This window comes from Trematomus bernacchii, unplaced genomic scaffold (assembly GCF_902827165.1).
Source record: "Trematomus bernacchii unplaced genomic scaffold, fTreBer1.1, whole genome shotgun sequence".
Taxonomy (NCBI): Eukaryota; Metazoa; Chordata; class Actinopteri; order Perciformes; family Nototheniidae; genus Trematomus; species Trematomus bernacchii.
Window position 1 is genome coordinate 256,409 of NW_022987740.1, and position 26,871 is coordinate 283,279.

Sequence of the window (26,871 nt, forward strand, 5' to 3'; positions counted from 1 at the left end):
TATATATATAGAAATTCATTTATTGGGATAAACCCCTTGAGATGCACCATCTCGTTTTCAAGGGGGTCCCGAATATATACCTTTTATAATATATACCTTTTATAATTCAGTCAAATGTAGCCCTATTTTGACTAATGATTTATATGTGTACACTAGGGGTGTAACGGTTCACAAACATTTCGGTTCGGTACGTACCTCAGTTTTAAGGTCACGGTTCGGTACGTTTTCGGTACAGCAGAAAAAATGATCTCAAAACATAAAATATTTGTTGGGGTTTTTTAATTATTATAAAACTGTGAATAATGTATTCACTCAAATAAATACAAAATATAATAAAATAAACATTAAGGTGCAGCATTTCGATGAACTGAAATAATCTGTATTTGAACTGTAGTGTACTAGTACTCCCCTAAGCAGCCAGCTTGACATTAGGACTTGCTTGCTTGTCATTGTATTTTCATGTTTTTTTAAAGAAAGATGAACTTGTCCACATTGCTTGCTGAAAGGGCAGATCTGCTGGCACTAATGTCTCCTGCTGTGGAGAACACCCTCTCGCTAGGGACAGAGGTAGCAGATACAGCCAGGTAGCGCTTTGCTAACATGGCAACATAAGGATATTTGGCGTTTGTAATAGCTTTGGCTCGGTCTGAACTTGTTGCGAGTGTTGGAGGCTTAAATGCTAGTGGGAGTTGGGTTTGCACTTCAGTCTTTTTTCTTTTGGTACCGGTGATATTCACATTCGGGTGATGCCTTTTCAAATGAGTGTGCAAGTTTGATGTATTGCCAGCCGCGTAATACATTTTAGTTGAACAATGCAGACAAACAGCTTTGGTTCGGTCCAACTGTCTTTGTCCGTCATCCTTGTACGTAACTGCGAAACCAAAACGTTCCCAAACCGCAGAGTTCAATGATGCTGGAGGATTTTCGAGCTCAACTTTATCTGCGTTCGCCATTTCGACAGTTCCTCAAATTACTGACTAAATTTGAACGCATCCCTGTGATCAGCTCTCATAGTATGCCTCTCGTCCAATGAAATGACTTGGTTGCTCTATGATGCGTTGAACCCAATGGGAGAAAATTACACTGAATGCTGCGACGCAGCACCTGAGATTACTTCCAAAAAGTTGTTCACGTTCTCAATTTTTTACGTTTAACGTTATATTCGTTCGGTACACTTCGGTACACACGTGTACCGAACCGAAGGGCCCATACCGAATAATTTCGATACGAATACGTATACCGTTACACCCCTAGTGTACACATATATCACTTAAATGATTCAATATATCCTGAATAATTTATTGAATAATACAGTATTCAATACATTATTGAAAAATGTTATTTTTAATATAAATTATTTGCTGTGGCCAATTGCATTTACAGACCCTTGTAACTCTCTGACACAACCCAATGAATGCACTGACTTGCTTGTAGAACCACGCTACACAAAGCAGATAGCAACACCTGTAACAACGTAAGCATAGACATTTAAAAAAAGGACAGCTACTGTATCGACATTTAAAAATTGTATTTAAAGAAAAAGCCCTAACAAAACAGCAGGGCTCTATTTCACTATTAAATAAAGAAAAAAAGACAGCAGACAGCTGAACTCAAATCTTTGCTGAGCCTAAAGATAATCATAAATAAATAACATAGTGAAAATAAATATATTGCAATGCTCAAAACAGCAACATCCATCAGTCTCTAATCCTTGGATATTACATGTCACTGCATGCATGCATTCACGGAGCACCCGTAACGCAGAGATCATCATATAATTCTGTCTTGTATTACTTAACGGGAAAAAAACGAAAAAAAACTTCTCGTTCGCGGGCACGAGCCGGCTCCCGTCGTTCACTTAAAAGAGCCGGCTCTTGGAGACCCATCTGTTTACTAAGGCCTTTGGCCCCTAAATCTATCTGTTGTTTTGTCTGTCTGACTGGATGTCTGACAGCCTTTTGTTTTGTTATGTTTGTTTCTGCCCTATTCTTCTTTGTTAAGCGACCTTGCGTCCCATGAAAGGCGCTATATAAATCCAAGCTATTATTATTATTATTATTATTAACTCTGTACAAAAACCTTTGGAGCAAAGACAACACAATACTGCACAACATCCACCAGAGGGAGTCTCTCTCTGTTCAAACTCAATAGTTTGTGATGATACAGTAATGTAATTTACCTGCTTGATCATTTGAAATGTATGAACTATTGTTCACTACCATACAAATACATGTACTGCCTTTGAGTCACATCCACAGGTTCAAATGTTTAAATCAATCAGGGAATCTGGCCTTTTTCTCACAGGTTTAAATATAATGTAGTCTCCACGAATTTAAAATAAGGGTTTCTGTTTGTCTGTCAGTCTTTGATTTCATATGGTGTACCACAGGGTTCAATCCTAGGTCCTCTGACTTTTTATTTACAGACTGCCTTTGGATCTGTTACCCAGGAGGAAGTGTAACTGAGAGAAGTGAAATACAGATCTAAGAGGAGACAGAGAGATTCAGGGAGGAGCTAAGATGTTCCTGAACTATAGAAGAGAGAGGAACTTCCATATTCACCAGAGTTCAACACAGACCATCATCATCACCTTCATTCAACATGCTGTCCCTGCAGAACTCAGCTTTTTCTCTGATATTTTTTGCAATCTTATCCGGTTAGTTACACTCTGGATAAAACATCAGTGTCATTGCTTTCTGAGTGTGGTTCTGCTAAAAGGACTTTTATAACATTGAATAACAGAGTTATTCTTTCCCTTAGGCGTCAGCTGTGAAGATCTGACTCCAGTCAAAACAGACAAGTTCAGTTCAGAAGGCAGCACTGTTACTCTGTCCTACAAAGCTGGATCTAATGTTAATTATTACTTCTGGTATCGACAATATCCTGGAAAACCACCAGAGTTCCTCATCTCACACTCTGTTTCAGGCAGTGTAACTAAGCCAATCCCTGGACTGAATATTACAGTGGAGTCAAACCGAATCAATATGATCATCTCCTCTGCTGCAGTGACAGACTCTGCTGTGTACTACTGTGCTCTGAGGCCCACAGTGACAGGAAACACCAACACTCTGTACAAAAACCTTTGGAGCAAAGACAACACAATACTGCACAACATCCACCAGGGGGAGTCTCTCTCTGTCAGACTTTAGGGAAACAACACAAGAAATTCTCAAACAGTTCTACCACCAGCAGATAGGCATCTTTTATTTGATGCTTCAACACCACGTTACTTTAATTTATCTCTCACATTTATCCTAATAATTTTCAATTAGTGCATTCCACCATGTGCCAGACTCCTGATGGACCTTCACCAACACGTCTCCTTTTTCATATTTATTCCCACAGGCCCTAAAAACTGCAGTCATCAAACCACTCTTAAAGACAAACCTAGGGGCTTCATTGATGAACATTTATAGGCCGGTTAAAATAATTGAAAAAGTTCAACAGCTAAAAAGCTGTTTTGGAACAAAATAACTGTTTTGTTGTGTTCCAGTCACACAGCACTGAGACTGCTCTAATTAACTTCTTTAACCTGTTAAGCACCAAGCCTGTTTTTCATGTTTCAGGCTCGAAAATGACATGCCCAAAACAAATGACTACAACCTAACTTCTAAAAGGGTTATATGAATAATTTCTTTTATCAAAGCAAGGTTACATCTGTGAGTTGGATGTAGAAGTGTCAGAATCAATATAAATGTTTTTTATTTTAAAGAAAATTCAGATTTTACATTGTAAAAAACTGTAAATTATAGTGTCCGTCCAAATATTATTTTTTACAGATAGTGAAAACTACCCTTGGATGATGGGTTAGTAGACTAAAAGCTTTAGGAATCCAAAGTACAACATATAATAAGTACCCTGTATCAAGATTGATGCAAAACAAGTGACATTCTACCTTTTTAGAGAGGTTTAGCCAAAACCACCCCACCTCTGAGGTGATTTGGGTGAAAATGTTTTTTTTTCCATATCTCTGGCCCCCCTTGCTCGATTTTGATGGTTGACACCTCTTTCTGACCGTTAGAGCCAATAGAATTGAAGGGGGAGGCCCACATACACACTCATTGTAAAGAGAAAAGGTGGGGGCTGCGCGCATGTAATTTAGCATCAGAGTGGACCGATCTCTCCCTCTGGAATTTGGAAACTAAAAAGCAGTTTTATTGCTTGAGGATTATCAGAAATCATTTCAAAGAGGACACAGACACATTGGATGAACCTATGGATTAACTGCAGCATCGTTTTTTTATCGTTTTAATGCCATTGAAGACCAGTTTTGACCAAGGTAAGCCATGTTAGCGTTTCTAGCTACTTAGCTCACAAATGTTTATCACTGAGTGTTCAGGTTTTTTACACAGATTCAGTGTCTCCAGGACACCAACAACGAGGGGTTGGCTGTGCATCTAGGATAAGTAATAAGGGAGTTATTGTGAGTTTAAGTGCCGTTTTAGGTTACATTTTTTCGCTCGTGGCTAATTCAGAGGCTCAGTGCGAGCATTGTGTTTTTTTTTGGGAAAATAAAATTAAAAAGATCAGTTAGCTGAGTTTCTTCCCGTTACATGGATATAAAACATTCATAGTTTTATTAAATATTAAGATTCCTTAGACGTTGTTTCCTGCAAATGACGCGTTTATCCGCCCGGTACCGAGGGGGCCGTGCGTAACAGGTTAATGACATCTACTTAAACACGGACAGTGGCAGAATCTCACTGTCAGTATTATTAGATCTCAGCGCTGCATTTTAAACTGTTGACCACAACATATTACTAGACCGACTGGAAAACTGGGTGGGACTCTGGCACTGTTTGTATTGGTCTGAATCCTACTTATAGTTAACTACACAGCTGAGTTGACGAATATGACCTGTGGGGTTCCTCAAGGCTCCATCCTGGGGACTCTTCCCTTTTACATCTACATGCTTCCAGTGTTAATTTCGTTAACGAAAACTATGACGAAAAATGTTCGTCAATGACCTTTTTTACATGACTAAGACGAGACGATAACGAGCTAAAAATAGATTCTTGATAACGAAAATTTGACGAAATGTATATTTAGTTTTCGTTGACGAGACGAGACGGGACTAAGGTGTTAATGGTGGACTATCGGACATTCAAAATGCAGCATATTTTCCCCCAATTGCCCGTCTTGTCTGTCAAAATGCATCTTACATTTCTAACTTGTAATATCATTATTTCCGCTCTCTTCACTCCAGAAGAGCGATCTCCCTGTGTCTCTCTGTGTGCGGGGGCGGGGCCTAACAGACACGCTGCAGCGGCACACAGAGATCTGCCGGGGACGGAGCGTTCAGAAGTATAGAGACACTACAAGGCTCGATGTGGACAAAGCTCGTTTGCCATGTTTTGGCGTTAGCGCGTTGACACGAGTAGAGTAGTCTGTCCAAACAGCCGGCCAAAAGGCGTCATATTCAGTCGGAGAAATGCACAATTTTCGACTTCCTTAACTCGTAGCTCTGTTGCCCCAATTACGAGTAACGTTATCACATCAGGTGTGCAGAGGTGGGAGAAGTACTCAGATCTTGTAGCTAAGTAAAAAAATACCATAGTGTAGGAAGAGTTCCTCAAGTCAAAGTATGATCATCAAAATATATTTAAAGTAGCGACAGTAAAAGTAGTCATTGTGCAGATTGGTCCATTTCAGAATAATAGATATGATATGTTTTATAATGATTGATCATGAAAGTGTTCTCAAAGCTGGTAAAGGTGCAGCTAGTTTGAAGGACTTTGTATACTGCAGGGTAGCTTGTGAATTTACTAAAGTCTGAGTTAACACTTGATTATATTTCACATCATTCATCCACATCTGTAAAGTAACTAAAGGTATTAAATACATGTAGTGGAGTAGAAGTACACCATTTAACTATGAACTGTAGTGGAGTAGAAGTACACAGTAGCAAAACATTTAAATACTCCAGTAAAGTACAAGTACCTCAACATTTTACTCAAGTACAGTACAATATTTTAACATAATTATATATATTTAATTTATTTCACATTTTAAATAAAGCAATTAATTCGGTTAACAATTTGTTAGTTTTTTCCTTTAAAAAATAACAAAAAGTAAATACAAGAATACCGTTAAAGTACCGGATCGATAAGCAGTATTGATAAGACTAGCAGTACCGTAGAAAACCTTAACGATACCCATCCCTAGATATTACACAAGTAAAGTGTTAAGAGAGTGAAATGTTGCTTTACGAATTTCAACACTTGATGCTGTCACCTTGATTACAATTTCAGATACCTGTATTTGCCTAAGTGAATTGGTTTAAAGAGAGAAAACATTTTGACTAAAAGTTGACTAAAATGTAATTTTTCATCGACTAAAAGTAGACTAAAACGTTTTGAGTTTTCGTCGACTAAAACTAGACTAACACGTTTTGAGTTTTCGTCGACTAAAACTAGACTAAAACTATGAAGGATAGAAATTACTAAAATGTGACTAAAACTAATTACCATTTTCGTCTAAAGACTAAGACTAAGACTAAATCAAAAACAGCTGCCAAAATTAACACTGCATGCTTCCAATGGCTTAGTTTATGGATAACAATTAAATAAGTTACCATACACTCTTAAAACTACTGGGTTAAAAAATAACCCAATCATAACCCAGCTGCTGAGTCACTATAGGACAGAACACGCGCTGGGTTGTCTTAACCCATTTGCTGGGCTGGATAATTTTAACCCATGTGCTGGTTTGTTTATTTGACCCAAGCTAGTGATTGAAATTAACTATATCACTGGGTTAAATATAAACCATACATTGGGTTGTTTATTTGACCCAAGCTATTGATTGAAATTAACTATATTGTTGGGCTAAATAGAATATAATAATAATGTATAATAATTATCTCCAAACACACCATATATATAAAAAATGCATTTATTGATCATTTCAACAGCTTTGGCAAATCGCCAACATTCCATTTCCACTATAAAAGAACAATGGAGACAAAATCATTTGCTGACATATTGTGAGCAGATCAGCTATTTTCGCTACTTTTGCACGAGACAACATTTGTCAAACAAAAAAAACATGTTTAAATATAGAGATAAAACATTTCTCTTCCCGGCAGAAACTATATACAGACACAAACATAACAAGGTAAATAAATAAATGAAGTAAATTAAATCACGTAAAGTAATAAAAATAAATGAATTAACAGGACTAGCAGGTACAGTGTAAACGTGTGTCAATGTTTTGACACAATTAAAGTGTGTGCCTACTGTGTTTTACAATCATGTTTTGTGTCATTCATATTTTTAGAGAGCAGCTGTCAACTTGTTTGACACAATCACATCACTAAAAGGCTACTTCTCTCTCTGTGTACTTTTAGGCCTAAGCTGCAATTGATGTCCTCAAAAATTTGACATTTGAGGATTCATGTCCATCAATTTCATATACTGCCTGTTGGATAAACTCCCAGGTAGGGAGACACTGCTTTGTGTAATTGATGTCAAACACAAAGAAAGCCTTAAAACAAAGATCTACTGCACCCAGCAAAGTGTCCGTTTCAATGGCGTTGTCTGACACAATGGTGAAGGTCTGGCATGTTGTCATGTCATCACCAAGACACAAGATGTGCGGGAAGGGTTGAGTTCTCTCTGCTGTCTGTAGGTACTGTACCATGTTGGTCCCCACCTGTTAATTACACAACAGTTACTTGCAATATAACCTGCCATTTAAGTTACGCATGTTGTTTTTATTATCTTTTTTATGGAAGTATGAAAATGCTAGTATATAAACACAGAAACACCCACCATTATTGAAGTAGAAAAACAAAAGTAAAACTTACTGGTTGGATATTAATGAAGGACTTGCGGGACTCCTCTATGGTGGGTCTGTGGACTTTTCCTCCAATCTTGTAGACCGATGGAGGAAGCAGAGTCGGCAGGACTTTCAAAGCTCGGTCTACGCAATATAAGAATAATACATATTAACATCAACATTTAAATAGTATATAAAGATTGATATTTCTGAAGCAATATTGACTTTTCTGCCCTGGTGTTGAATGGTAAAAACAAGGCGTGAATTGTATAGCCTATTATAATCACAGGAAGTGTTGTGACATCTTATCAGAATCTGAATCTTTGTCACATCACAGGTTTACAGGTATAAAACAGTGGGTGAAATTTGTTTTTGTGCAAGCTCCATGGTTTTGATTGTTTCCAGAAAGAGAAAGAAAAGGAAGGGGGGGGAGCAGGAATCAAAGAAAGACAACAAGGTATCTAATGAAGTGGTTCACAAACTTGTTCATGTATTTATGTATTTGTCCAAAGACTCCCTTCCGAAAACATGTTGTGCAAGGGACCCCATACAAGATGATTGTTAAAATATTAAAAAAAATTGCAGATCTACAAGCTCACAACGAGTCTCATTGGGACGCAATGCAAGCTTGTAGATCTGCTATTTTCAAAGAACCGGTGTGTGTGTGTGTTACATAGTAAGAAATAGCTTACCTGGTGTCATGTCATCAAACACCAAGGGCAGTTTTCCCTCTCGCTGGGCATATGTAAGGATTCGGTCACTCATAGTAGCCCAGTTCTGAAACAGTTTTCCCACTGCCTCTGGATGAAGCTGCTGGAAGTCTTGTGATATCTGATACATTTTGAAAAACATGAAAAACAATAGAACAGTGTTTAAAGAAATGATATGGGCTTGTAGTACCTGTTAGGAAAAGGGTTAGGGGACAATTTGACAGCCAGTGTCACTTCAACAGGTAAATTATTAAATTATTACAAAGTATATACTGTAGGGTCTAAGTGGTTAAACATAAACTTGTAGTGCATTGCAGAGTATCAGTCAAATTGTCACGATCTGTCTGTGTTGTGTTTTGTCATGTCTAGATCTGTCTTTGGTTTCCTGTTTTATTTTGAAAAGTGTTCACCCCCCCCCGGCTTGTCTGTTGCTTCCTGTCTCTGTGTTCCCTCCTGCCTGATAACCCGATTGTGTTCACTTTGGCTGCGTTTCACTTCGGTTAAATGGATTCCTTGCGTCCCTCTTGCGTCGTTTCCCTGCGACTAGTCCCTCCCACCAGGGAAGCATGGAGAGACGCAAGGAAACCACGAGAATATGGTTTTGTTTTGTTTTTTCATTGTCAACAGCTTTTTGTAATTAAAGCTCGCCTTTTGTTACACTTTGAAACCCGCTTTTCCTCAATCTGCATTTGGGGCCTTACCTCAAATCCTAACACAAATAGAGTATCATTCAAATAGACAAAACCGCAATAGCAAAATAATTTCTTACCATGCCAGGATTGTCTACAAGCCTAGGGAACTCAGTCAAGATTTCCGGGAGGCTTTTAGATCCATTGCTGCGAATCCACTTGCCTCTCTGTAGAGCTGTTTGATTCATGTAGTCCTCAACTTGGGACACTGGATACCTATTGACCTTCATCCATTCAACCATTTCTAGAAGTTTTTCAGGAGGCACATCAGATTCTGTTGAATGATAAGTACAGAGGTCCTCAGATTCATTATAGCTGATTTCAAACATTTGGGGTTCTGGCCTAATTGGAGAGTGTGTGAAAAGTCGCCAATCGGTCCAGCGGTGCCTGAGACTAGCTTTTAGAAGATGGATGGACAGAAGAGTCATGGGACCGAAAATATAATCCCTTGCATTTGTCCATTCTAGCCTGGCGGGGATAATTAACATTGGTTATTAGTATTACCTGGTGTACTAGGTGTCTGTTCCTCCTGTTGTTCTTGGTGGCGTGGTCGTTTCAGCATTCTCATGCGCTTCCTGACGTTCCTCAAGCGCTCCTCCAGGAAACCTGTAGCAGGTTTGTGATTTCGGCCAGGTGTGTACCAAGCTCCCTGTAAAAGAGAAAATTAGATTATTATTATTTTTTAGAGATTTGGGTATGGAGGAAAATAGAGAGGGTTGTGTTTTCTGACACTTGGTGAGTTCCCTGGAACACCGGGGACACATATTCATGTAGAAAAGACGTACAAAAGTGCATTTAGCATGATAGGTCCCCTTTAAGTTAAAAGCATCAATCTGGTGCACTTTGAGAGCAAAATGAAGAGATCTATGGATACATCTTTCAACACCCATATTAAACAGAACTGTAAGCAGATTTTTCTTTTTGGATATTTTACAAATCACTCACCTTTTAAACTCTATTCTTGTTCTTTTTAACAACTTTTTTGTTACTGTCATAAACTTTCATTTAGTCTCTAATGTCTCATTAATAACTATAATGATCATATCAAGGTGTGCCTTAACCTCACTGAGCTGAGGTTATTTGAGCCTCTCAGGAGAGAGCTCTCTTCCACCTGGTTGTAGAGAAGCTCTTTAAATTCGTTAGCATAGCTAGCTAACCAGATGCTAATAACAACAGATCGCCACTGTGCTTACAACTAAAGACACAGCCACGCAAACACTGCGGCATGTGTACGGCTCCTTATGGGTACTGGCACTGCAATATTTGAAGAGCTGGAGCGGCGTTCCGGTGCTCTCCGTCAGCACTCTAGTCTACACTCCTTTCAGACGAGACATATACCACGTGAAGACACGTTACGCTCGTGTTGTGTTCAATGAACCTGTCCTTGGCCAGGAAAAACAGGCACTCGCTTGTATAATTATTTTGCGGTCTAGATTTCTTCTTCTTTTTTGAAGTGAGAAGTTGTCCATCAGTCGGACGGACGGACTCCCCCCACCCCCACCCCCAAAACGAAAACTCTTCGGTTCTCCATGAATTACACAAGTCACCCAAATCAGCGTTAAAAAAGCGGGAAGCGCCGAAAAGCGACTAATTTGCATCACTGAGATTAAAAGAAAAATCCATAGGGTTTAAGTGGTCAATTACCTAGTGAAAATAGAAAATATTTAGTATCAAAACTGGATATGGCCTTCCTCTTTTTAATATATAACAAAATATTTAATAGTAACATCTCAACATTGTCTCAATAAAAATGAACTTACCTTTAATCAATCAAGTTCTCAAGCTGCCATGCAGTCAACGTCTCTGTGACAAACGTGTCCATGGTGAAACCCTCACATTACTAGAATGAAATCAGATTAAGTACATTAGAATTTCACAAAACTGTGCAATGTCTTAACATTTATTGTAAGGTACCAAGCTACAAATGTACAGTTACTACAGGGGGTCTGCCAAATCTATGTTAGATAGAAAACAAATGCACACACAATAGAATGAAATGACGTTTCACAGAAGAAAAAATAATGCTACTTTAGGCACGCAACCACTGCCGAATATAAAGCAATATAAAAGCAGACCAGTGATAGAGCTCACTCTCACGAAAGAACAATCTCTCCATGAAGACATTTTAATCATTCACGATTTATTATTATTATTATTGGACCCTGACGTCGCCCCTCGCCATTCACGACCTAGCTGGTTGGTGTGCTATGCTAAGCTAAGCTAAGCTAACCTGTGGTAACACGTCGATGGCAGGGAACTAAAATGTTACATTATGTGGTTCGGTGACTTCGGTCACTCACTCCTAAAAATAACTTCAATAGTTGCTAACTTTAATGATTAATGTAATTAATAAATAACTCTAATAACCTAAACTTACCTAAATCAATGAGCTTCTTTCTCTGTCTGTCTGTCCTGCATGCTGGGAAAGAGAGTTGTGACATAAAAGCCATCTGATTTATACTGCCAACAGCTACACTGAAGTGAAGCTTGTACAGTACATCTAATAATTTTGCACACAAACCCAAAGCTATATATAGTTCAGACCTATTTATAGCTACTAGTAGAACAAACGTCTTTGTAAAATAATAATTCATCGCATCACAACGTAAATTCAAGGCTCTTTCACTTAATGATATAGCATTGACAGAAATGTAAAACATTTGTAGCTGACGTTAACTGCTAATGTTATACTTTGCACAGTCTGTTAAATGCCATATTACTATTAATACAGATCCCTATTGTGCTGTTATCACAACTCATTAAAAAAATATAGGTTACAGAATTGTATAATTATATAAATATAGGTAAAATATAGTGATAAAATATAGGTTACATACCTTGTGTTTTGATGTGAGAAATGACAAAAAGATGGTTCCAGAATGATTCAGAAGTGGGAAAATGAATAAAGCAACCTCTGGGTTAAAAATAACCCAGGCAGGTGTTCAACTGCAATTGAAGCCCTAATAACCCCTTTGACCCAGCATGAACAACCCACCAGTGTGTTTGCAGTACCCAAATAACCCATAATTATGACCCAGCCAAATCAACCCAGCAATGTGTTTACAGAAATAACCCAGCAATTTTTAGAGTGTAGCTATGCAGACGACACACACGTGATAACATGAAGAAAACAAAACTGAGAGAAGTGAAATACAGATCTAAGAGGAGACAGAGAGATTCAGGGAGGAGCTAAGATGTTCCTGAACTATAGAAGAGAGAGGAACTTCCATATTCACTAGAGTTCAACACAGACCATCATCATCACCTTCATTCAACATGCTCTCCCTGCAGAACTCAGCTTTTTCTCTGATATGTTTTGCAATCTTATCAGGTTTGTTGCACTCTTGCTTTCTGAGAGTGGTTTTGCTAAAATTACTTTTATAACATGAAATAACAGAGTTAATCTTTCCCTTAGGCGTCACCTGTGAAGATCTGTCTCCAGTCAAAACAGAAGAGTTCAGTCCAGAAGGCAGCACTGTTACTCTGTCCTACAGATACTCCAAACAAGCAGCCGGTGGTGATTATTTCTTCTGGTATCGACAATATCCAGGAGAACCACCAGAGTTCCTCCTGTCTATCTCAGGGGTTCATTTCACAAACAAAGCAGAATCACTTGAATCGGACACCAGTTTCTTCACTGACCTGTCTGAAGGAAAGCAACGAGTGGATCTGCAGATCTCCTCTGCTGCAGTGACAGACTCTGCTGTGTAGGGGAGACCAGGGACAGTTGCAACACGGGTCGGTTGTAACACCTTCAATATCTCCAATCACAAACAAGCTAGAGTGATGAAACTCACTCTGCACATGCGCAGATAGATGGTAAGATCGCTGAGAAAAAAAGGAGCCACGTTTGAATTTCTCGTGTAAGATATCAGCAAAAGTGTTTCTGAGGTAAAATATTAACTAAAATTATATGATGTATTTTTTGGATACTGTCTTGAGTTCAAATGTCTAGGAATCCAAACTAGTATTATTAGAATCACTGTTTTGTAAGCTACAAATATAACTAGCTAAATATGGGTCAAGCTAGCAATCAGGCAGGTTCACAGGGGGTGAAAGCAAGACTGGTGGTCCTGGGACGGTTGTAACGGGACGGTTGTAACGTGGCACATTTACAATGATGGTTCATTTGCTTGAATGATCAATTGTTCATTCAAGCATACAGTTGTATTGTTGATTGGTGTGCATTGTCCCTGTAAAGATAAACAGAATGCAATACTGTACAGTAGGCCTAAAGTGTGTGTGTGTGTTTATAGTATGCCAAATGTCAGAAAGAGGAAGACAGACAGGGGAGTGCCACTTGCTCTGCTGCAGAGGGCCTCAAATGAAGTTGAGAAGGGCAAATCATTCAGGGAAGTGGCAAAGTGATGATACAGTAATGTAGTTTACATGCTTGATCATTTGAAATCTATTAACAATTGTGCACTACCATACAAACACATGTACTGCCTTTGATTCACATCCACAGGTTAAAATGTGTAACTCAATCAGTTAATCTGACCTGTTATCACAGATTAAACGTAATATGTAGTCTCCATGAATTTAAAATAAGTGTTTCTGTTTTTCTGTCAGTCTGTGATTTCATGTGGTGTACCACAGGGTTCAATCCTAGGTCCTCTCACTTTGTCATTGGATTCAGTTTATCTCCAAGCCCAATTTGATGAAAGGTTCTATTGGAACAGCAGCTTGTGTTGTGGTGTTCAAGACCTTTTAAATGTCGGATCTGAAGAAATATTTTTAATAGATTAAGATCATTTTAAACAGATTTCTCTCTGGATGAAGCACCTCTCACTAATCTGACTTCACGTTAACGCCCGTCATTGTTATTATTACGTTTTTTTTTACTGACTGATCAAACACTTGAAATCACCTCTCTCAATAAACTGGTACACATCACACACTCAAGTTTTGATTGCTTTTGTTCTTATCTTTATAAAATACGTTACTCTGTTGGTCTGATATTTCTTGTGGTGTACCACAGGGATAAATCATAGGTCCTCTGACTTTTTATTTACAGACTGCCTTTGGATCTGTTACCCAGCAGGAAGTGTAACTGAGAGAAGTGAAATACAGATCTAAGAGGAGACAGAGAGATTCAGGGAGGAGCTAAGATGTTCCTGAACTATAGAAGAGAGAGGAACTTCCATATTCACCAGAGTTCAACACAGACCATCATCATCACCTTCATTCAACATGCTGTCATTAGACTATTATTTACATTCCCTACTGTTAGTTTCCATTCTAAGAGGTACGTAACATTCTGCATGAAAACGTTAACTTCTAATGTTGATCAAATGTGATCTATTAACTGAGTCTTTTGAATTACTCCTCTCTTCAGGGGTCAGCTGTGAAGATCTCACTGCATTACAGGAAGAAGAGTTCAGTCCAGAAGGCAGCTCTGTTACTCTGTCCTACAGATACTCCAAGGTTGCTGAATTGGATGATTATTTCTTCTGGTATCGACAATATCCAGGAAAACCACCAGAGTTCATCATCTCTCATTTAGGAACTGGAGGAATACTTAAAGATCCAATCCCTGGACTGAATATTACAGTGGAGTCAAACCAAATCAATCTGAGCCTCTCCTCTGCTGCAGTGACAGACTCTGCTGTGTTCTACTGTGCTGTGAGGCCCACAGTGACAGGAAACACCAACACTCTGTACACAAACACCAGCTGACACACTGACAAGCTGCTGGAAGCCTTTTCTCCACACTGTTGTACTGAGCTGTTCACCTCCACTAGAGGGCCACATTATCAAGTAGGCGGTGCACGTCTTCTGCACTGTGTTCAACCATCCAGTCAATAAGAAGTGCTGCTGTGAAGAGAACCATCCTCACACTGAATGCTGAACATCAGCTACTTCCTGCTGCTGATTTAAACCTTGTTGTAGAGATGGAACATTGGCTGTGGATTATTCTTGCTGCTCTCTCCTTTGGTAAGATAGAAACTACAACATGTTTCTAGGTAACTGTTTAAAGCTACTGATTGTTCTCCTTTAATCCATCATCTTTATTGATTCATCTCTTCCTCTGCATGGTCTCTTCTTCCCCAGAGTGTAAAGGACAAGACACAGTGACCCAGCCAGCAGGAGATGTCAGCGCTACTGAAGGAGACACAGTTACACTTGACTGCACATTTCAGACATCTAAGACAGCCTATCTGTTCTGGTACAAACAAGAAGTCAATGGTTACCCAAAGTACATGCTGAAGCGTTTCTCAGGAGGTCGAGATAATGCTGAAGAGTTCAAGGAAGACAGATTTGAGGCTACACTCAACAAGACATCAGTTCCTCTGCAGATCTCCTCTGCTGCAGTGACAGACTCTGCTGTGTACTACTGTGCTCTGAGGCCCACAGTGACAGGAAACACCACAACTCTGTACAAAAACCTTTGGAGCAAAGACAACACAATACTGCACAACATCCACCAGAGATTCTCTCTGAAAAACTCCAACAGTATATTACAAAACAGTGTAGACTCTTTGTGACGGTGATACACAAATAAGTGCTTGAGGTAAACATACTGAGGGAAAGGGTTTTTTCATACGACATGTACTCCGATGATAATGACATTTTGTAAAACTTTACTTTCATTCTTAACAATACCTCATCATAACCGAATCTTAAAAATGTGGGAGGGAGTTAAACATCAATAGTTTGTGATCATACAGTAATGTAATTTACCTGCTTGATCATTTGAATTATACTGTGTGTAAATATCACTATTATACAAACACATGTACTGCCTTTGATTCACATCTGCAGGTTCAAATGTTTAACTATTTTATCACAGGTTGAAATAAAAGTAAGTAGTCTCCATTAGTGATGGGAATTCCGGCTATTTTTAGTGAGCCGGATCATTTGGCTCGGCTCACCAAGAAGAGCCGGCTCTTTCGGCTCCCAAACGGCTCTTCATTTTACCACATATATATATATATAGAAATTCATTTATTGGGATAAACCCCTTGAGATGCACCATCTCGTTTTCAAGGGGGTCCCGAATATATACCTTTTATAATATATACCTTTTATAATTCAGTCAAATGTAGCCCTATTTTGACTAATGATTTATATGTGTACACTAGGGGTGTAACGGTTCACAAACATTTCGGTTCGGTACGTACCTCAGTTTTAAGGTCACGGTTCGGTACGTTTTCGGAACAGCAGAAAAAATGATCTCAAAACATAAAATATTTGTTGGGGTTTTTTAATTATTATTAAACTGTGAATAATGTATTCACTCAAATAAATACAAAATATAATAACATAAACATTAAGGTGCAGCATTTCGATGAACTGAAATAATCTGTATTTGAACTGTAGTGTACTAGTACTCCCCTAAGCAGCCAGCTTGACATTAGGACTTGCTTGCTTGTCATTGTATTTTCATGTTTCTTTAAGAAAGATGAACTTGTCCACATTGCTTGCAGAAAGGGCAGATCTGCTGGCACTAATGTCTCCTGCTGTGGAGAACACCCTCTCTCTAGGGCAGGGGTAGGCAAGTAAGTTTGGCCGTGGGCCAATTTTTTGCTGAGCCACAAGATGGCGGGCCAGAACATAATCAAAGCCTAATTCAAGGAATTGATTTTGGTAAGAGGGCGCAGCGCCCCTGTTCCCCGGTTCAGAAAAAACTCTGATATCGCTGATAACCCTCCCCATCAACACTCTAATGCCCAGTCAGATCCGCTGATTGGTTCACTGATGATATAGGCGCCCAATCCAGAGCCTCTGGATAGACCCGCCCAAAGGGAGGCTCGTCGTCTCTAGCCCCATTTCAGTCCCATGTTAAAAGTCAGGGCTATTATCTGTATTTTAACAGACTTATCTTTTAAATTGAAGTGTATTTATTGTTCTCTTCAAAGTTAATTTTCTTCTGAAATTTTAGGGAGGATGGTCCTCCCTTTCCTCAATGGACGAGCTTCCACTGAGTGAGTTATTAACTAGGTAGCAGTGTTATTTAACATGCTTTTATTCTGATAAGTATTGTCAAGTTCTCTGGGTTTTTGGCATTTATTTGAGTGTTTGCCCACATTTGAGAGGCTTGAGGGGCAACAGAGGACGCATGGACAACTGGAATCCTTTTTCCTTTTCTTTATTTCAACTTTTCAAGGACACATTAGGATTCTTTCAGGTTGAAAACCTTTAAAAAATACAAAATAAATAAATTACAGCATGTTTTGCTTTGCAATTTATTTAATATATTATAACCTAAATTAATCAGTAACCAAGTATTTTACTCAACTCAATGTATTTAATAGTTAAAGGGGACCTATCATGCAAGATGCACTTTTGTACGTCTTTTCTACATGAATATGTGTCCCCGGTGTTCCAGGGAACTCACCAAGAGTCAGAAAACACAACCCTCTCTATTTTCCTCCATACCCAAATCTCTAAAAAAGGGGCTGCAACGGATCTGATAAAAACTGATCCAGATTTGAACACTGTCCTGACGTCAGGACGGTGGTGCTACGGCTATTGGGCCAACTCTCCACCTATCAGGGGAATGTGGGGTTGGGCCACGGCCGGCCATTGCCGCTCGAAAGCGCTGGAGACACTGTAGTACATATGCCAGGCTTGTACGTGGCGCTGTAGTCTGCCACAAAAGCAGCGAAGAAGACTTCCCGCGCATGGTTGCCATGGTGTGGCTTTTGTTCTCCCTCCCCGAGGCAAGCACTGTAATTCTCTCCGGTTAGTCCACCAGCAGATGACAAACATCCACCTCTCCGCCTCTCCGCCTCTTCCAAGGAACGACCGTGCAGCAGAGTTTCAGTTAGGTTTTCTTTCGCCGGTCAAGATGTCCGTTAAAGTTTAAATCTTCCGGACAAAATTAGAAAAGTGCCGGTCAAAGGTCTTCTTTGTTATTTATTGAGCTTTAAAACAAATGAATAACGACTCTCTATAATAATATAAGAATAAAACACGGAGGACGGAGATCTCTTTTTCTCCCCCTATTCTGACTTAATCAGAGCACGCTCCCCTCTCCTGCAGGGGGGCGTGGTCAGCTGCAGCTCACAGAATCAGCCCCCTGCAAAAACAGGGCTGGAGAACAGCAAATAGAGAGAAATGAGGCATGGCTAAAATGCATGATCTGTTTGGTATTTTGAAAACAGAAACGTATAAATACACCTTATATAGGTATGGCCCTACGATATATCATTTAAATATAGCATGATAGGTGTCCTTTAAATAAGTACTTTAATTGACGTCAGTGCACCCCGCTGCCTGATTGTGCCTGTGCTGTATGTCATTCATTCTCAACATAGATAAAAGTACAATAAGCATTCTTCAGGTGTAGGTAGATTTTCTATTATCTCTACATTATAGCCTATATGTGCGACTGTCGGTCCGATGTTGTAAAAAAAAAAAAAAAGAAAAATCTCAAAATATTTTTTGATTTTGTATTCTCAAAATGACGGGCCAAATATTATTGCTGGCGGGCCAACAATGGCCCGCGGGCCGCCTGTTGCCGACCCATGCTCTAGGGCAGGGGTGGGCAATTATTTTTTACAAGGGGCCATTTCAGAAACTCGAGCTGTGTTGGGGGGGCCGAATAAAAAATAAGTTGAACTTAATTCTGCTCAATATACCAATACTGAAAAGGTGTTTTACAGTATGTTAAAGATAAGAAATGAATCAGCTTTATACAAAAAGAAATGAGTGCTTTTGATTTTTGTTTTTCAGTTAATTTTACTTGTTCAGTGAGAAAAATCCAGTCTGTCTTGGGCTTGAACAAGTGCACGGAAATCTGGTTCAATGTCTGAGGTGGATATGCAAAGGACAGCTGAGAGGTGATCATCAGTGATAGAGGATCTGTATCTGGATTTGTTGAACTTCATCACTGAGAATGTTCACATATGTAGGTAGATCCAAAGAGGACCATCATCTTCTGAGCACGTCTCCTGATGTGTGGAAAGTTCTCCTCTTTCAGGGAAAAGTAAAACTCAGGCAGTGAGACTGACCTAAAGTGCTCTGACAGAAGTGTGTCAGACTGCAGGTCAATGAGCTGAACATCACTGGGTGCATCATCCACATGGCATGTAAATGGGGAAAAGATCATGTTCATTTCATTCTCAACTGTTTTGAAGTCTTTAAATCGCCTTGAAAACTCACCATGCAGTGCTTCTAACATGGATGAGTACCTCTGGAGGTGATCAGCTGATGGTGTGGCTTCCTTCAGTGTTGGCAAGTGCTTGAGAATGTTGTCCTCCATTTGGCTTGAGAGAAGCGTAGGAAGATGAGTAGCTGGGCAGTGTCACGTACATCGTAGCTCTCATCCAAAGCCAAGGAAAAAAAGTCAAAGTTGACCGCTCTGTTCTGCAGCTGAAGCTCCAGATTTCCCGCGATGTCCTCAATCCTCCTCGTAACAGTGCGTCGGGAGAGCGGCACTTTCTCATTTCACTTTCGCAGAGTCCAACAAACACTCCTTAATGAACTCTTCGTCGGAAAACGGTTTACTTTTCTTTGCAATTTTGTGGGATAAGACATAACTCGTCTTGACAGCTGCATCTCTGGATGTGGAATGTTTTGTGGAAATATGTTGTTGGCTTTGCAGCTTAGCTAGCAAAGCATCCGACCCCTTTGCCCGCTCTTCCTCAGACAGGTTATTGTATTTATCTGCGTGTTTGATAGCATAGTGGCGACTCAAATTGTACTCCTTGAACACAGCGACCTGCGCACCACAAACTAAACACACAGCTTTACCTTTCACTTCTGTAAATAAATACTTAGCGGTCCATGTCTTGTTGAAAATGCGGCATTCAGTATCGATCTTTCTTTTTTTGCCCTTAGCGGACATTTCGAGGACTAGCCGGCCAGCATCACTCGTAGCTGTTCACGGCATGCGCGTTTACGTAAATAAATAAAAAAAACAGCAGCGCCCTTTTCAAAATAAAACCAACACAGTTAGAAAAGTATTTACGCCATGCAAGCAATACAGCTGTGTTGCTTTTATTTTGAAAAGGTTGCTGTTTTTTTTTATTATGTTATAATTTATGATCAACCTCACACGGGCCGGCCAAGGCCGGCCAACGGGCCGGATGTGGCCCGCGGGCCGTAAAATGCCCACCCCTGCTCTAGGGACAGAGGTAGCAGATACAGCCAGGTAGCGCTTTGCTAACATGGCAACATAAGGATATTTGGCGTTTGTAATAGCTTTGGCTCGGTCTGAACCTTTTGCGAGTGGTGGAGGCTTAAATGCTAGTGGGAGTTGGGTTTGCACTTCAGTCTTTTTTCTTTTGGTAACGGTGATATTCACATTCGGGTGATGCCTTTTCAAATGAGTGTGCAAGTTTGATGTATTGCCAGCCGCGTAATACATTTTAGTTGAACAATGCAGACAAACAGCTTTGGTTCGGTCCACCTGTCTTTGTCCGTCATCCTTGTACGTAACTGCGAAACCAAAACGTTCCCAAACCGGAGACTTCAATGATGCTGGAGGATTTTTGAGCTCAACTTTATCTGCGTTCGCCATTTCGACAGTTCCTCAAATGACTGACTAAATTTGAACGCATCCCTGTGACCAGCTCTCAAAGTATGCCTCTCGTCCAATGAAATGACTTGGTTGCTCTATGTTGAACCCAATGGGAGAAAATTACACTGAATGCTGCGACGCAGCACCTGAGATTACTTCCAAAAAGTTGTTCATGTTCTCAATTTTTTACGTTTAACGTTATATTCGTTCGGTACACTTCGGTACACACGTGTACCGCACCGAAGGGCCCATACCGAATAATTTCGATACGAATACGTATACCGTTACACCCCTAGTGTACACATATATCACTTAAATGATTCAATATATCCTGAATAATTTATTGAATAATACAGTATTCAATACATTATTGAAAAATGTTATTTTTAATATAAATGATTTGCTGTGGCCAATTGCATTTACAGACCCTTGTAACTCTCTGACACAACCCAATGAATGCACTGACTTGCTTGTAGAACCACGCTACACAAAGCAGATAGCAACACCTGTAACAACGTAAGCATAGACATTTAAAAAAAGGACAGCTACTGTATCGACATTTAAAAATTGTATTTAAAGAAAAAGCCCTAACAAAACAGCAGGGCTCTATTTCACTATTAAATAAAGAAAAAAAGACAGCAGACAGCTGAACTCAAATCTTTGCTGAGCCTAAAGATAATCATAAATAAATAACATAGTGAAAATAAATATATTGCAATGCTCAAAACAGCAACATCCATCAGTCTCTAATCCTTGGATATTACATGTCACTGCATGCATGCATTCACGGAGCACCCGTAACGCAGAGATCATCATATAATTCTGTCTTGTATTACTTAACGGGAAAAAAACGAAAAAAAACTTCTCGTTCGCGGGCACGAGCCGGCTCCCGTCGTTCACTTAAACGAGACGGCTCTTGGAGACCCATCTGTTTACTAAGGCCTTTGGCCCCTAAATCTATCTGTTGTTTTGTCTGTCTGACTGGTTGTCTGACAGCCTTTTGTTTTGTTATGTTTGTTTCTGCCCTATTCTTCTTTGTTAAGCGACCTTGGGTCCCATGAAAGGCGCTATATAAATCCAAGCTATTATTATTATTATTAACTCTGTACAAAAACCTTTGGAGCAAAGACAACCAGCTCGGAGACAACAGCCCCACATTCATCCTGAGCCGCTTTAAGATCGGCACGGGGAAAACAGAGGACGAGGACAGATTCTCATCCACACTGAATTCAAGCTTAAGATCCGTTCCTCTGAAGATCCAGAAGCTTCAGCTGTCTGACTCTGCTGTGTACTACTGTGCTGTGAGGCCCACAGTGACAGGAAACACCAACACTCTGTACAAAAACCTTTGGAGCAAAGACAACACAATACTGCACAGCATCCACCAGAGGGAGTCTCTCTCTGTTAGACTTTAGGGAAACAACACAAGAAACTCTCAAACAATTCAACCCCCAGCAGAGAGCCATCCTTTATTTGATGCTTCAACACCACGCTACTTTAATTGATCTGAAACATTTATCCTAATAACTTTTTATTAGTGCAGTCCACCAGGTGCCAGACTCCTGATGGACCTTCACCAACACTTCTTATTTTTCATATTTATTCCCACTTGCCCTGACATCTGCAGTCTTCAAACCACTCTTAAAGAGCAACCTAGGGCAGGGGTCGGTAACCGTAGGCACGTGGCACGCGGTACCGTAACCAGTGGCACACTAGGAATAAGTAGAATAAGTGTGCAAAATATTTAAATTGTATTTTCGGATCCTGAACGAGACCGCCGCCAGAGCGTGTCTCACCGTTACCTGCAGAAGGAAGACATGCACGCAACGCAGCGCAGAAGGAAACAAAAAATGTAAGAAATCTAGACCGCAACAGAATTAAACAAGCGACTGCCTGTTTTTCCTGGCCATGGACAGGTTCCTTGAACACAACACAAGCGTAACATGTCATTACGGGGTATAGTGCTGCCGGAACGCGGCTCCGGCAATTCAAAAATTGCAGTACCCATAAGGAGCCCCATGAAAAGATAATCACATTGGTTGCTTAAACATTTTTTTCTTAATGTTCTCAAATTGTTTGGGCCCCTGTCAGTCACGGGCCCTCAGAATCGTCCTAACTTTTCACCCCCTTACGGCGCCCCTGCGTACACATGCCGCAGTTTTTGCGTGGCTGTGTCTTTAGTTGTAAGCCCAGTGGCATCTGTTCATCTGACATATGATCATACAATAATGCCATGGAAAATAATATGCTACATTACAGTTCAACTGTTGATAAACATCAACAGTTAGTGATGATACAGTAATGTTGTTTACCTGCTTGATCATTTGAAATCTGTGAACAATTTTACCATAGAAACACATGTACTGCCTTGATTCAAGTAGTCTCCATGAACTAAAAATAAGTGTCTCTAATTTTCTGTCAGTCTGTGATTTGATGTGGTGTACCACAGGGTTCAATCCAAGGTCCTCTCACTTTGTCATTGGTTTCAGTTTATCTCAAGCACAATGTGATCGTAGGTTCTATTGGAACAGCAGCTTGTGTTGTGGTGTTCAAGACCTTTTCAATGTTGGGTATGAAGTACAATTCTTATTAGATTAAGATCATTTTAAACAGATTTCTCTCTAGATGAAACACCTCTCACTAATCTGACTTCACGTTAACGCCCGTCATTGTTATCGCCACGTTTTCCTTCTTTACTGACTGATCAAACACTTGAAATCACCTCTCTCAATAAACTGGTACACATCACACACTCAAGTTTTGATTGCTTTTGTTCTTATCTTTATACATTACAATTATCTTTTGGTCTGTGATTAATCGTGGTGTACCACAGGGTTCAATTCTAGGTCCTCTGACTTTTTATTTACAGACTGCCTTTGGATCTGTTACCCAGGAGGAAGTGTAACTGAGAGAAGTGAAATACAGATCTAAGAGGAGACAGAGAGATTCAGGGAGGAGCTAAGATGTTCCTGAACTATAGAAGAGAGAGGAACTTCCATATTCACCAGAGTTCAACACAGACCATCATCATCATCACCTTCATTCAACATGCTGTCATTAGACTATTATTTACATTCCCTACTGTTAGTTTCCATTCTAAGAGGTACGTAACATTCTGCATGAAAACGTTGACTTCTAATGTTGATCAAATGTGATCTATTAACTGAGTCTTTTGAATTACTCCTCTCTTCAGGGGTCAGCTGTGAAGATCTCACTGCATTACAGAAAGAAGAGTTCAGTCCAGAAGGCAGCTCTGTTACTCTGTCCTACAGATACTCCAAAGAAGCAACTGGTAATGATTATTTCTTCTGGTATCGACAATATCCAGGAAAACCACCAGAGTTCATCTTCTCTCATTTAGGAACTGGAAACATTATGTTGAATCCAGTTTCTGGACTGTCTGCTGAAGTGAGTGAGGATAAAACCCAGGTCTATCTGAGCATCTCCTCTGCTGCAGTGACAGACTCTGCTGTGTACTACTGTGCTGTGGAGCCCACAGTGACAGGAAACACCAACACTCTGTACAAAAACCTTTGGAGCAAAGACAACACAATACTGCACAGCATCCACCAGAGGGAGTCTCTCTCTGTTAAACATCAATAGTTTGTGATCTGTTCACCTTCAGCAGGATGTGATGATACAGTAATGTCACTGACATGCTTGATCATTTGAAATGTATGAACAATTGTTCCCTATTATACAAACACATGTACTGCCTTTGATTCACATCCACAAGTTCAAATGTTGAACTCAGTCAGGGAATCTGGCCTTTCATCACAGGTTAAAATAAAAGTAAGTCAAAGTCAAAGTCAAAAGTCAAAGTCAGCTTTATTGTCAACATTTCTACATGTGTTATACATACAGAAATCTCGAGATACCGTTTCCCGCAGTCCCACAGTGTGACATATATACATAAAACAAAAAAAGGGCAGAGATAAATGGGGTATACAACTAAGCAATAGTTTTAATAAGTGCTGGTTAATAATATATTTAAAAACACAGTCCACAGAACATAAATTGACATTAATGCAAGTATTTTTTGTGCAAAATAGAAAAATGTTCAAAGTACAGTTTCAGTGCAGTAGCAGCGGAGATGGGTAGAAAAGTGACTGGTGCTGGATGAGGGAAGGTTGTGTGTGTGTGTGGGGGGGGGGGGTTACAGTCCAGGACCATTTGGGGCAGGGTGGAGAGTTCAGGGGAGAGATGTCAGAGAGGGGGAGAGGGAGAGAGAGGGAGGGAGGGAGGGGAGAGAGTTCAGCATCCTGACTGCCTGGTGGAGGAAGCTGTTGCCCAGCCTGGAGGTGCGCGAGCTGAGGCTGAGGAACCTTCTTCCTGAAGGCAGGAGGCTGAAGAGGCTGTTGGAGGGGTGGGTGGAGTCACCCGCAATGCTGAGTGCTTTGCGGGTGAGGCGGGTGTTGTATATGTCCTGTAGTGATGGGAGTGAGGCACCGATGATCCTCTGGGCAGAGTTCACAATGCGCTGCAGGCTCTTGCGGTTGGAGGCGGTGCAGCTTCCAAACCACAGCGTGATACAGCTGCTGAGGATGCTCTCAGTGGCGCCTCGGTAAAAAGACAGCATGATGGGGGGTGATGCTCCGGCTCGCTTGAGCTTCCGGATGAAGTACAGGCGCTGCTGGGCTTTCCTCGCTAGTGCGGTGGTGTTGTTTTCCCAGGTGAGGTCATCAGTGATGGTCACACCAAGGAATTTGGTGCTGGTCACCTGCTCCACAGCAGCGCCGTTGATGGTCAGGGGGAGAGGGGGTTGGTAGTGGGTTCTCCTGAAGTCAACAACTATCTCCTTTGTTTTCTCCAGGTTCAGGAAGAGGTTGTTATTTTGGTACCACAGGGCCAGCTGGTTCACTTCCTTCCTGTAGTTAGTCTCATCGTTGTGGCTGATGAGACTAACTACAGTTGATGGTCTTAATTAACTTTAAATAAGTTTTTCAGTTTTTCTGTCAGTCTGTGATTTCATGTGGTGTACCACAGGGATCAATCCTAGGTCCTCTCACTTTGTTATTGGATTCAGTTTATCTCTGAGCACAATGTGATTATAGGTTCTATTGGAACAGCAGCTTGTGTTGTGGTGTTCAAGACGCTTTAAATGTTGGGTATGAAGTACAATTCTTATTAGATTAAGATGATTTAAAACACATTTCTCTCTAGATGAAACACCTCTCACTAATCTGACTTCACGTTAACGCCCGTCATTGTTACGTTTTTTTACTGACTGATCAAACACTTTAAATCACCTCTCTCAATAAACTGGTACACATCACAGACTCAAGTTTTGATTGCTTTCGTTCTTATCTTTAAAAGATAAGTTACTCTGTTGGTCTGTAATTTATTGTGGTGTACCACAGGGTTCAATCCTAGGTCCTCTGACTTTTTATTTACAGACTGCCTTTGGATCTGTTACCCAGGAGGAAGTGTAACTGAGAGAAGTGAAATACAGATCTAAGAGGAGACAGAGAGATTCAGGGAGGAGCTAAGATGTTCCTGAACTATAGAAGAGAGAGGAACTTCCATATTCACCAGAGTTCAACACAGACCATCATCATCACCTTCATTCAACATGCTGTCATTACATCATTGTGTCACTTTTTTCTTTTTAGTTTCAGTCTTAAGAGGTATGTAACATTCTGCGCGAAAAAGTTGAATTACAGATTAATTTAATGCGATTTATTAAATGATTACTTTGAATTACTCCTCTCTCCAGTCAGCTGTGAAGATCTCACTCCATCAAAGCAAGAAGAGTTCAGTCCAGAAGGCAGCACTGTTACTCTGTCCTACAGATACTCCAAAACTATAGCAGCTAATGATTATTTCTACTGGTATCGACAATATCCAGGAAAACCACCAGAGTTCCTCATCCTTCACTGGGGAACAACACCTGCATCAAACTCTCGACTGTCCGTTAAATCGGATGAGGATAAAACCCAGATCTATCTGAGCATCTCCTCTGCTGCAGTGACAGACTCTGCTGTGTACTACTGTGCTGTGCAGCCCACAGTGACAGGAAACACCAACACTCTGTACAAAAACCTTTGGAGCAAAGACAACACAGTACTGCACTACATCCACCAGAGGGAGTCTCTCTCTGTTCACCTTCAGCAGGATGTGATGATACAGTCTAGATTAGATTCTCTCAGACTCACAGCTGTGATGAAGAGCTCCAGAAACTCATTGGACATCTGAGTCTCCTCCTGCTGACTGCAGAGCTTCA

The 26,871-nt window shown here is 40.3% G+C and overlaps 2 protein-coding genes and 1 gene segment (V, D, J or C); 2 read left to right on the plus strand and 1 right to left on the minus strand.

The window, feature by feature from the left end:
• Positions 1-6,878: 6,878 nt before the first annotated feature.
• LOC117496289 lies at positions 6,879-10,434 on the minus strand. The gene is made up of 6 exons (XM_034148003.1): positions 10,372-10,434; positions 9,683-9,827; positions 9,259-9,452; positions 8,472-8,610; positions 7,808-7,923; positions 6,879-7,653 (listed from the first exon to the last, which is right to left on the minus strand). Exons 2-6 carry the CDS (start codon positions 9,744-9,746, stop codon positions 7,351-7,353), a joined length of 816 nt encoding a protein of 271 aa, XP_034003894.1. The 5' UTR covers positions 9,747-9,827; positions 10,372-10,434; the 3' UTR covers positions 6,879-7,350.
• A 3,907-nt stretch (positions 10,435-14,341) lies between these two features.
• Positions 14,342-25,563, plus strand: LOC117496349. The gene is made up of 6 exons (XM_034148020.1): positions 14,342-14,426; positions 14,517-15,115; positions 15,233-15,651; positions 21,740-22,051; positions 23,842-23,940; positions 25,462-25,563. The coding sequence occupies exons 2-6, from the start codon at positions 15,073-15,075 to the stop codon at positions 25,561-25,563; spliced, it is 975 nt and encodes a 324-aa protein (XP_034003911.1). The 5' UTR covers positions 14,342-14,426; positions 14,517-15,072.
• LOC117496291 lies at positions 24,218-26,849 on the plus strand. The segment is given in 3 exon segments: positions 24,218-24,254; positions 26,045-26,275; positions 26,365-26,849. Coding segments are annotated over 2 exon segments (534 nt in total).
• Positions 26,850-26,871: the final 22 nt, after the last annotated feature.

Excerpts from the sequence above, each read along its gene's own strand:
- LOC117496289 (XM_034148003.1), bottom strand. The coding sequence starts at position 9,746 with ATGAGAATGCTGAAACGACCACGCCACCAAGAACAACAGGAGGAACAG. Across the intron at positions 9,453-9,682 it reads ACAGACACCTAGTACACCAG|AATCTGATGTGCCTCCTGAA; the intron begins GTAATACTAATA and ends ATCATTCAACAG. Across the intron at positions 7,654-7,807 it reads CCTTCATTAATATCCAACCA|GTGGGGACCAACATGGTACA; the intron begins GTAAGTTTTACT and ends TGTAATTAACAG.
- LOC117496349 (XM_034148020.1), top strand. The coding sequence starts at position 15,073 with ATGGAACATTGGCTGTGGATTATTCTTGCTGCTCTCTCCTTTG. Across the intron at positions 22,052-23,841 it reads ACCAGAGGGAGTCTCTCTCT|GGGTCAGCTGTGAAGATCTC; the intron begins GTTAGACTTTAG and ends TCCTCTCTTCAG. Across the intron at positions 23,941-25,461 it reads ATACTCCAAAGAAGCAACTG|GTTCAGGAAGAGGTTGTTAT; the intron begins GTAATGATTATT and ends TGTTTTCTCCAG.